The sequence below is a fragment of the Nerophis lumbriciformis genome, linkage group LG04 (genome assembly GCF_033978685.3).
Source record: "Nerophis lumbriciformis linkage group LG04, RoL_Nlum_v2.1, whole genome shotgun sequence".
Taxonomy (NCBI): Eukaryota; Metazoa; Chordata; class Actinopteri; order Syngnathiformes; family Syngnathidae; genus Nerophis; species Nerophis lumbriciformis.
Genome location: NC_084551.2, coordinates 53,715,856 through 53,727,889, shown reverse-complemented (window position 1 = coordinate 53,727,889; position 12,034 = coordinate 53,715,856). Strand labels below are relative to the sequence as shown.

The following is a 12,034-nucleotide window of genomic DNA, read 5'->3' as shown; positions in this document are numbered from 1 at the left end:
TTAACATTTGTATTTATTTCATAAAACATTTTTAGAAATCCAAAAGGTCTAACTAATATGACAAAAAGTGTTGAACTATGAGAAACACAGCTCATGTGAGATTATTTGTGGTTTTTATTGTTTTAGTGTGAGTGAATAGAAAGCAAAAAAGGCAAAAAGTGAAGTATATTCTTCTTATAACATCAAGACATACACAACGAGGCTTCATCTACAAATACAATTCATTATTCATCTAAAATGGTAAATGGGTTGTACTTGTATAGCGCTTTTCTACCTTTTTAATAAACTCAAAGCACTTTGACACTATTTCCACAGTCACCCATTCGCACACACTGATGGCTCTAAAGGATGGAGAAGGTTGAGTGTCGCAATGTTAAGTGATGAGTGTCGCAATGTTAAGTGATGACTGTGCGCATTATCAGCAGATATTTTTTGTGTAAATGCAATAAGAGCTTGGCAAAAAAAAAGTGACAGTAACTAAACCACAAGGCCATGGTTTAGAGCCATCTTTGGGCCAGGGGTGCCCAAAGTGGCTTCCCAGATGCAAAACATATTCATACTAACTATTTTTGAAGCTCACGCAATCATTGAATGCATATCCACAAGACTAAATAAGTAGGTAGGTTGGTCTTTATTGTCATTGCACAAGTACAACAAAACTTTGTTTTCAGCACAAACCTGTTCAAGATTAGACAAACAAACAAGTGTACAGGGTTACAGAACAGGAACACACATATACATATTACAACATACATCTCGAGACTTGCAACAGAGGGGTGGGAGTGGGGGCTAAGATGGCCGGCTGCAGCTCTTCAGGCGCTGCCCCGCCGTCCATCACCCCTAAAAGATTTGCGTCGAGAGTGTTGGATGGGGCGTGGGGTATGTGTGTGTGGCGTATATTTTTGTGGATGCATGTGTGTGTGTAAGCCTGTCGCGTGTCTCTGTTCCGCGGCATTGGTGTTGTGCAGCCTCGAGTCAGTCCAAAGTCAACAACAACAGGTGTGTGTCCATGAGAGACATGAAGGGAGTTTGTTGTGTCTTCGTCGTACTGTCCTTTGGGAAAGTGAAATAGTTGTACTACTGCATGCTTAAAATCACTGTTTGGCCCGTGCCCCATTAGCACCTCTTCACCTCAAAGTTTGGGCACCCGTGGTTTAGACGGTTTTGTTCCTTCCCTTCATTTTGTTAAGTCTTAATATTATTTGTTTGCTTTTTTTAGGAGTGTTGCAATGTTTTGGACTGTCATCATCCTCAGTGCGGTCTTCATTGGAGGACGCACGTCGCCAACCGTGAGTCCATCTGCCCCGACAACCAGCAGCAGTGCAGAAGAAACATGTCACATCTTCGACTCGGGCCGCTCCGCAGACTGCTTGGGGAGGCAGCTGGAGAGCGTCCCATGGAGACAATTTCCGTCCACACTGGAGAAGATTGATCTATCCTATAATAAACTTCAAGCAATCCGTTCGGACGACTTACACCGACTTCCTCGCCTGCGTGTCCTTCTGCTGGGGTACAACAATATCTCGCACATTGACAGTGACGCCTTCAGAAACAACAGCTTGCTGGAACATCTGAACATCTTCAACAACTCCTTGCAGGTAATTCCTGCTGCTGTACTGACATCTCTCTTGAACTTAAAACACCTGTCTATGTCCAACAACCTTTACAAACGTGCCACACTGGCTGAAGGCTTCTCCAGGCTGGTCAAACTGCAGGTTCTGTCCATGGGTGGGCCTTTGGTGGAGGGACTGAAGAGAGAAGACTTTCAGCCACTGAAGAACATCAAGTTACAAAGCTTCGCAATCAAGTGTTCCTCCAACTTAAGCTACTACGAGCCCGGGAGTCTACGCATTATTCAAACTTTGCAGATTGGCTTCGACATGGCCATAGACCAACGCCCCGGTGCCCTCCTTCACATGCTGCACGACCTCGCCAACAAGACCTTCAATGCCATCCAGTTCCGCAACCTCTTCGAGTTCATGTACTACATGGGAGATGATGATATCTTCCAGGGTCTAAAGGACATTAGAGCTTATCAGATCATCTTCCACAGAGGGAAATTCAACGAGAACCTCCTCAGGATGGCGTTAATCAACCTAGAAACGGCCCCCATCAAGAGGGTCAGGTTGCAGTACATCGACTTTGCGCGCTCACCAACTTTTTTTGACAGTGGGGCTGAATCACGCATCACAGACCTGAAGCTGGACAAACTGGACCTCTGGTAAGAAGTCTTCTTATTTTTTTTACATTTTACTTATGTTTTTATCACTCATACAGCACTTTTAATCCAAGTTTGGGATTTAGTTCTTCCACCTGCTGATACCTAAACAAAAACTCTAATAGGAATTTAACATTTGGAAAAATTATGGAGACTGAACTGATCAAGACAGACGGCAACCCCACAGAGCCTGGGTTCTCTCAGAGATTTCAAGAGTTGTTCTTGCCTCTGTCACCAAGTGCTTGCTGATGTGGTGTTCTGTTGGTTCCCTTTAACGAATGAGGAGTGTGGCTGTAGACCTGCTCAATGCTTTGCGCTATATTAAAGGGGAACATTATCACAATTTCAGAATTGTTAAAACCATTAAAAATCAGTTCCCAGTGGCTTATTATATTTTTCGAAGTTTTTTTCAAAATTTTACCCATCACGCAATATCCCTAAAAAAAGCTTCAAAGTGCCTGATTTTAACCATCGTTATAAACACCCGTCCATTTTCCTGTGACGTCACATAGTGATGCCAACACAAACAAATATGGCGGAAAGAACAGCAAGCTATAGCGACATTAGCTCGGATTCAGACTCGGATTTCAGCGGCTTAAGCGATTCAACAGATTACGAATGTATTGAAACGGATGGTTGTAGTGTGGAGGCAGGTAGCGAAAACGAAATTGAAGAAGAAACTGAAGCTATTGAGCCATATCGGTTTGAACCGTATGCAAGCGAAACCGACGAAAACGACACGACAGCCAGCGACACGGGAGAAAGCGAGGACGAATTTGGCGATCACCTTCTAACCAACGATTGGTATGTGTTTGTTTGGCATTAAAGGAAACTAACAACTATGAACTAGGTTTACAGCATATGAAATACATTTGGCAACAACATGCACTTTGAGAGTGCAGACAGCCCAATTTTCATCAATTAATATATTCTGTAGACATACCCTCATCCGCGCTCTTTTCCTGAAAGCTGATCTGTCCAGTTTTGGAGTTGATGTCAGCAGGCCAGGGAAGCTAGGGTCGATAGGGGGTTTAGTTCGCTCGTCTGCGGGAACAAACTGCCGCCATTGCTTGCCGTGCTACCGAGGTCCTTTGTCCCTCAATTGCTCACACACTCCGGCAGATTCAATGGGGGTCTGGCGGCAGATTTCTTTGACTTTATCGTTGGAAATGCATCTGCTTTGAGTGTCGCAGGATATCCACACATTCTTGCCATCTCTGTCGTAGCATAGCTTTCGTCGGTAAAGTGTGCGGAACAAACGTCCAATTTCTTGCCACTTTCACATCTTTGGGCCACTGGTGCAACTTGAATCCGTCCCTGTTCGTGTTGTTACACCCTCCGACAACACACCGACGAGGCATGATGTCTCCAAGGTACGGAAAACAGTCGAAAAAACGGAAAATAACAGAGCTGATTTGACTCGGTGTTTGAGAAAATGGCGGATTGCTTCCCGATGTGACGCCACGTTGTGACGTCATCGCTCCGGGAGCGAATATTAGAAAGGCGTTTAATTCGCCAAAATTCACCCATTTAGACTTCGGAAATCGGTTAAAAAAAATATATGGTCTTTTTTCTGCAACATCAAGGTATATATTGACGCTTACATAGGTCTGGTGATAATGTTCCCCTTTAATAAAGTTGACTTAATTATACAACTACCATACCTGGCTGTCTTGGATGGTGTTCATTCAGTTGTTTAATTGTGTAGAACAAAAAGCCGATAACAGACACGACACAAAAATATACTCATTTTGAATGGTAACTTTCTGGCTCTAAAAAACTCTCAAAGAAATCAAGAAAATAAACTGTGGTAGTCAGTAACAGTTTCATTTTTAGATCAATCAGAGTAAAAAAATAATAAAATCACTCAACTCTGAGGAAAATATGAAATCATAAAAAAATAAGCAAACAAAAAAACATACAAGAGACCACTAGTACTTTGTTGCACCACCTCTGGCTTTTATAACAGTTTGTAATCTGTTATAAAAAGCTGTCGGATCAGCTTTTCAAGTTGGAGTCTTGTCACCCAACATTTTCTTCAGTTTCCACAACATATTTTCAGTTGGATAGAGATCCACACTATTTGCAGGTAATGACATTGACCTTATGTATCTTTTTTCAAGGAAGGTTTTTACACTTTTTGGTCTATGGCAAAATGCCTTATCATCTTGAAAAATAATTTCATCATCCCAAAACATCCTTTCCATTGATGGAATAAGAAAAGTGTTCAAAAAGTAATTGTAAACTTGTGCATTTATTGAAGATGTAATGACATCCATCTCACCAGTGTCATTACCTGCTACGCAGCTACATATCATCGATGACTGTGGAAATGTGCATGCTTTCTTCAGGCAGGCGTCTTAATAAATATCATTGGAACGGCACCAAACAAAATTTCAACATCTTCACCTTGCGCAATACAGATTCAGGATTCATCACTGAATATGACTTTATTCCAGTCATAGCCCACGATTGCGTGTCCTTAGCCCTTTGGAACATTGTTCTTTTTTGCTTAGGTTTTAATGACAGCTTACATTTAGCTTTTCTGTATTTAAATCCCATTTCCTTCAGGCCGATTCTTATAGTTCGATTATAGACGGTGACTCTAGCTCCTGACCATTTGTTATTAATTTGTTTTTCTGTGCATTTTCTGTGTTCAGGACAAGTTGCTTTAAGTTTTCGGTCTTGATACTTTGATGTTTTCCTTGGTCCACCCCACCAGTAGACACAGCTGACTGCGAACAGTCAACATATGTTGCAACATTGCGTAATGTTGCAATCTCTTGTGTTGAAGCCATGATTCATGTCAATCCACCTGTTGCAACACCTGTGCAATGTGTGAACACTTGTTTTTTAACTGCAGACTAATGAACACATTCCATCTGATGCAGGTGTATAAATAGGAAATGAAAATTTACAGGGCGATTCCATCATTTGGTCTCAGAATTGAGTGATTCCCTATTGTATCCGCTCAGCTTGATCTAAAAATGACACTGTTATTGACTACCTACATTTGTATTCTTGATTGATTTTTGTGTTTCTTGAAGCCAGAAAGTTGCCATTTGAAATGACTGTAGTTCTGTGTCATGATTGTTGTCTGCTTTTTTCCCGAAAGGGACAAGCGGTAGAAAATGGATGGATGGATGGATAAACAATTGAATGAACGTCCTCCAACCCTGTGATTCCATACTTTCTTCTTGAAGTTGTATAAAGACAAGGGTTATGTGCTTAAAGAAGTGTGCACTGATGGCATGGACAGTGACAAAATGATGTTTAATGAACATATCTCAATGAACTTTTTCATTGAGATATTGGAATATTTAGTGTTTGTTGAATAACATGAAACTTTGTGGTGTCTTTCAGGTATATCAGCAATCCCGATATTCTGCGTTTTGACTGGCGCTTCACCTGGTTCAACAAGATCAAGCATCTGTCTATTCAGTATGTTTACTTTAACTCGGTACCTTGCGACGCCTGGGTGGAGATGGCAGGTGTGCAGGTCCTCGATGTCTCCAACAACCGACTCTTGGACGAATACGTCTTTAACCAGCGCTGCAGCTACAGGGGTGCCATGCCAAATCTTCACACCTTCAACCTGAGCACAAATGAGCTGACCAGCTTAAAAGAATTGTCACTGCTCACCAGACAGTTCCAGAATCTGCAAGTGTTGGACGTTAGCAATAATAAGCTAGGATCTGCTGAAAGAAGCCAAGATTGCGTTTGGCAACAAAACATTACCAGAATCATCGCTCACCACAATCAGTTCACAACCGAAGCCCTCTCTTGCCTGCCCACCACAGTGCACTTCTTGGACCTGTCCTCCTGCAACCTGGACCAGCTGGACGTAGCGTACTTTGAGAAAGCCACCAACCTGAAAGTGCTTCTGCTGAGTGACAACAAAATCAAGTTCATCCCATCCAAGTGGGAGAGTTCATCACTGCTGAGCCTGGCTTTGGATGGCAATTCATTTGGTCTCATTAGCAAAGAATCATTCCAGTTAATGCCTGGACTTGTTCACCTAAAGGCTGGGAACAACCCTTACCACTGCACCTGTGAACTACACGCCTTCATTGAAGAAACCAAGGATAAAGATCAGTTCAATTTGACAGACTGGCCTTGGAACTACAGGTGTTACCACCCAGAACAGTTTCTGAACACAGTCATATCCCGATACTTCCCAAGTCAGGTGGCGTGTGATGTCAGACTGGTTATCATCATCAGCGTTGCAACAACAACGGCGGTCATTCTGATTCTGATGCTTATTTGTTACATTTTCGACCTCCCATGGTACACCAAGGCCACCTATCAGATCATCAAGGCCAAATACAGAGCTCACAAGGAGAGAGCTGCAGGAGATCCTGGACATTTCACCTATCACGCCTTCATTTCCTACAGCCACTGTGACGCAGACTGGGTGAGAGAGCAGCTCCTGCCTTGTTTGGAGGACAGCAGGAACCCCTACCGACTGTGCATACACGAGAGAGACTTCATGCCGGGACGGTGGATCATCGACAACATCATTGAAAACATCGAGAACAGTTACAAGGTAACAATAATGTTGTTTTGCAATCAAAGACTAGTCTGGATGTGGCACTGATCGCTCTTATTGACCTATTCAACACATTGAGTTTAAAAATCAACATTAACTCTCTGCCGCACTGTTGTGACGAAACGAGAGCTGAGACAGAAGGCAAAGCTTTTGGTCTACCGAGCTATCTACATTCCTACTCTCACCCATGGTCATGAAGTGTGGGTCATGACTGAAAGAATAAGATCGCGGATACAAGCGGCCGAAATGAGTTTCCTCAGAAGGGTGGCTGGCATCTCCCTTAGAGATAGGGTGAGAAGTTCAGTCACCCGAGAGAGACTCGGAGTAGAGCCGCTGCTCCTTCTCTTGGAAAGGAGCCAGCTTAGGTGGTTCGGGCATCTCGTGCGTACGCCTCACGAGCGTCTCCCAAGGGAGGTCCTCGTTGCACGTCCCACTGGGAGGAGACCCCGGGGCAGACCAAGGACCAGATGGGGGGGATTACATCTCCTCTATGGCCTGCGAACGCTTCGGGATCCCCCAGAAGGAAGTTGCTAATGGGAAGTCTGGGGGTCTCTGCTGGAGCTGTTTTCTCCGCGACCCGATTCCAGATAAACGGTTGAAGATGGATGGATGGATGGATGGATGGATGGAGTTTAAAAATCTAAAAGTACAGTAAAGCTTTCCCAGGGTACGCTTAGGAATCCTCAACTCAGATTTGGCCACACTGATTGGTCTCGTAGGCTACGTTCATACTGCAGGACATATCTCTGACTTTTTCACGTCAGTGTGAACAAATCAATTTAGCTTTTTTAAAATCCGTCTTAAGCCTGTTTTTATGTTGATATAAGTCCGATATGTATCTAATTAGTGTCCTGTCTGAACGATCTGGTCAATTTCATTCGACCCGTGTCATCAAAGAGCGACAAACATTAATATTCTTTGCCAAAATAGACGGTTGCGAAAATAAAGAGTCAACAATGCAATGAGCAGAAAACGGGCAAAAATACAATGTTTTGAACCCACTTCAAAGTCCCCCCACTCTTGGCCTGAACTACCTACCCACACGCTCCTCAAAGCCAATGTCCCACAAACAGGAAAAGCCAAAATCCACTCTCGTCCTTGCACGGTACACCACTACAGTAAAGATGACGGGGAGAAGACGCTGTCGAAGGTGAGCCACGTAAATAAGACCGCCCACAAAACGGCCCATCCAGAATTGACTTTCAGAAAGCGGCTTGAATATGATGTGTAAAACATCATCTATGCAACATTTTGACCAAAGAACCACCATTACATGTTATGTAGACCACAAAAAAATATAATAATATGACTCTTTTAATGCGCCCTATAATCCGCCGTATATATGAAAGAAGATCAAAAATAGACCATTCATTGGCGGTGCGCCTTATATTCCGGTGCGCCCTACGGTCCGGAAAATACGGTAATTGCTTTTGCTACATCCAGTGGACACATTTAGAACAGCAGTTTATTTCATTTGAAATTGCAGCCCAATTTTACACTTAGCAAACTCATCCCGCGGGCCGGATAGAACCTGTTCGCGGGCCGCATATTTGACATCCCTGCTCTCAACGAGCCGTTTGGAATTTGCCCAACTTCTGACGTTTTTTACAATTAGTGACGTCAGCGGATTTCTCCATATATGGTAAGCTTATACTAGATGAGCTTTGCGCGAGTCCACCATTGTACACTGTAAAAAAAAAAAAATCCTATTTTTATGGTTAATTTACTCTAAATTTCTACTGTAATTTTTTTTAAATAGTTTATAAAACTGTAGAATTGAAGACATTATCTGTAAATAAACATTCCGCCTGTTATTCTAAGTAATATGCCAGTAATGACAAATTATGTATATATCTATTTATTTTACAGAAAAATACCAAATTAATTATACATAGCCAGTGTTTCCCACACATTCATTTATTTGTGGCGGCCCGCCACGAAAGAATTACGTCCACCACAAATAGATTTTTCGGCTTTTGACTCGCTCGACTGCTCATAAAAGCAATGGGACTCTTGTCTGTGAATGTTGCTTGTAGTTACAACTCCGGTGCAGTAGGTGGCGGTAGCCTACTATGCATTGTAACTCCGCCAATAGCACTTAATTCACCTGGTGGGCCAGAAGAAGAAGAAGAAGAAGAAGAAGAAGAAGAAGACGACGACGAAGTAAAAGAAGAACGGACCGACCGGATCAAAATACGAGGGTAATATAGGTTATAGGTAGATAGGTTATAGCTGCATCGCTCGCAGCTCGTCATATATTTAACGTTAATCCGCGATTTCACCGAGCGTTTCACTGACGGTGAGCAGCCGGACGCTGCTTCATTAACACCGCCGCTGTTTGACTCGAGGGCCGTGGCAGACGCACGTAGTAACAGTCACGTGTTATCATACCGACGAGCTAACGTGTCCAGGTTATAAACACACGTGGAGACTGTGCTTCAAATACTGCATTAATATTGACGCTAAATTGTCCACTGTCCACTGCAGCATGTGAATGCAATGAAAAGAATAAAATCTGAACCAACCAGCTGTTAAAATGTTGTCCAGGTTAATGTTTTGGCCATTAAAGGCCCTTCATTTCAAGATTTCAACTGTGATCGGGCTTTAAACAGGTGGCTGACCTGTTCAGATGGGTGTAACTGCTACTGGTCAAATAATGTGAAATAGCATTTAATTTTACATGTATGCAATGCCATTTAAATGTAATTATAGATAATAATAATAATAATAATAATTACTGTGTAGTGTTGTAAATAGTCAACGGGAAGGATTTTAGTAAGATATAAGCCATGAGCACTACACAGCCAGAAAAAAACCTAGGCAGGACAAGTAAAAATATTGGGGCAAGTAGATTTGAGAAGTCGGGCAAGTAGAAAAAAACCTTAACGTTGAACCCTGCATGTGTTGAGCTGCTGCCGCTTAAGGTTAGACGGCACTGTACATAGAGCGGTTCTGCTCGTTAGTAATAAATTCTAATGTTGGATGTTCACTCCTTCACACAGATGAGTATAGAAAAATATTTTCAACGCCCGAAAAGGGCTGGACTTGGAGAGGAGGTAGGCCTACAGTCAGGACCACAGGAGGTATTATCAAAATGGTGTAGACACTTAGAAATCTCATAAGGAAAGTGAACAGACGTCCATCAGTGTGAAAATTAATTTGCTTCCAATATTTCCAGGCTTCAACTAGTGCCGCAGCTGTGGCAGCTGGCGCAGCTGAGGCAGTAAGAGAGGGTGAGGAGGAAGGGATAGTAAGTACGCAGGGAGATGTTGTAGGAGAGGAGGAAGACAGGCAGCATGTACCTGTAGAGCCAGCTAGGACAGAGGCAACAGGTGAGACTCAGCAAACACTGAAAAATAAAGCAGGGTCAGATCAGAAATGCACTTTTCTCATGAAAAGGGTCCTATTTTATATTGTTATGTGCCTTATAGAGAGGACCATGACAAAACATAGAGCGACTGGGTTCGATCCAGAATGGCTAAAAATGCCACAATTTAAGTCATGGCTGTATAACACCCAGCACGGTAAGCTCCAGTGTCTCCCTCTTCTCTGGAGGAGGGTCTGGCGAGCGAGACTAGCTCCAGTGCGACCTATTCAGCAGCAGGAGGAGGAGGTTGACTGACTGTGGCAGGACACCTCTGCCTCTGTTTCACTTTATGTTGCTGGTAAATAATATGGTTGTAGTAGTAGGCTAAAGTTAAATTATTTAGTATACACTAATTAAAGGGGCAGAGCTTTAAGAGACATTTTAGCTTTTATATTTTATAAGATATATTTTTTGTAAGAACCACAATTAATAAATATATTTCAGTGAATAACTAATTGTTCAAATCTGTATATAAATATGTACATAGTGTTGTAATTATATTCCAACTCCGCGTTCTTCTTGGTCATCGCCGCTGCCGCCGCCACCCCCCACCCCTCGACCACGCCACCACAAATAGATGCCTGTCTTGTGGGAAACACTGAATGTCTTCAAAATGTCACAACCCCCTCACCCCCCCGACATTTCATATAAACATTAAAAAGGAATCATGCATGTTGCACCAGGTTTTACTCATAACAATGCCCAAGTTACGTCCAATGTCTTCAGAATAGCAAAGCGCCACTGGGAAATATGCAAATTAGGGGACTAGACACACCCAAAAATAAAAATGAGCATTCCATTATATTTCTAATTGTCAAAACACATTAAAGACCTACTGAAATGCGATTTTCTTATTTAAACTGGGATAGCAGGTCCATTCTATGTGTCATACTTGATCATTTCGCGATATTGCCATATTTTTGCTGAAAGGATTTAGTAGAGAACATCGACGATAAAGTTCGCAACTTTTGGTCGCTGATAAAAAAGCCTTGCCTGTACCGGAAGTAGCAGACGAGTAGCGTGACGTCACAGGTTGTGGAGCTCCTCACATCCGCACATTGTTTACAATCATGGCCACCAGCAGCGAGAGCGATTCGGACCGAGAAAGCGACGATTTCCCCATTAATTTGAGCGAGGATGTAAGATTTGTGGATGAGGAAAGTGAGAGTGAAGGACTAGAGGGCAGTGGGAGCGATTCAGATAGGGAAGATGCTGTGAGAGGCGGGTGGGACCTGATATTCAGCTGGGAATGACTAAAACAGTAAATAAACACAAGACATATATATACGCTATTAGCCACAACACAACCAGGCTTATATTTAATATGCCACAAATTAATCCCGCATAACAAACACCTCCCCCCTCCCGTCCATATAACCCGCCAATACAACTCAAACACCTGCACAACACACTCAATCCCACAGCCCAAAGTACCGTTCACCTCCCCAAAGTTCATACAGCACATATATTTCCCCAAAGTCCCCGTATGTGACATGCACATAGCGGCATGCACGTACGGGCAAGCGATCAAATATTTGGAAGCCGCAGCTGCATGCGTACTCACGGTACCGCGTCTGCGCATCCAAATCAAAGTCCTCCTGGTAAGAGTCTCTGTTGTCCCAGTTCTCCACAGGCCAATGGTAAAGCTTGACTGTCATCTTCCGGGAATGTAAACAATGAAACACCGGCCGTGTTTGTGTTGCTGCAGTCGGGCGCAATACACCGCTTCCCACCTACAGCTTTCTTCTTTGCTGTCTCCATTGTTCATTGAACAAATTGCAAAAGATTCACCAACACAGATGTCCAGAATACTGTGGGATTTTGCGATGAAAACAGACGACTTAATAACTGGCCACCATGCTGTCCCAAAATGTCCTCCACGATCCGTGACGTCACGCGC

The 12,034-nt window shown here is 43.1% G+C and overlaps 1 protein-coding gene across 1 annotated transcript in view; it reads left to right on the top strand.

Moving 5' to 3' along the window:
* tlr18 (toll-like receptor 18) overlaps positions 1-12,034 on the top strand; it is a 46,849-nt gene that overhangs the window by 23,870 nt on the left and 10,945 nt on the right. Inside the window, exons 2-3 of the mRNA XM_061958815.2 lie at positions 1,220-2,221; positions 5,582-6,764. Of these exons, the coding sequence (XP_061814799.2) occupies positions 1,230-2,221; positions 5,582-6,764 (2,175 nt within the window). The 5' untranslated portion in view covers positions 1,220-1,229. The remainder of the gene's footprint in view (positions 1-1,219; positions 2,222-5,581; positions 6,765-12,034) is intronic.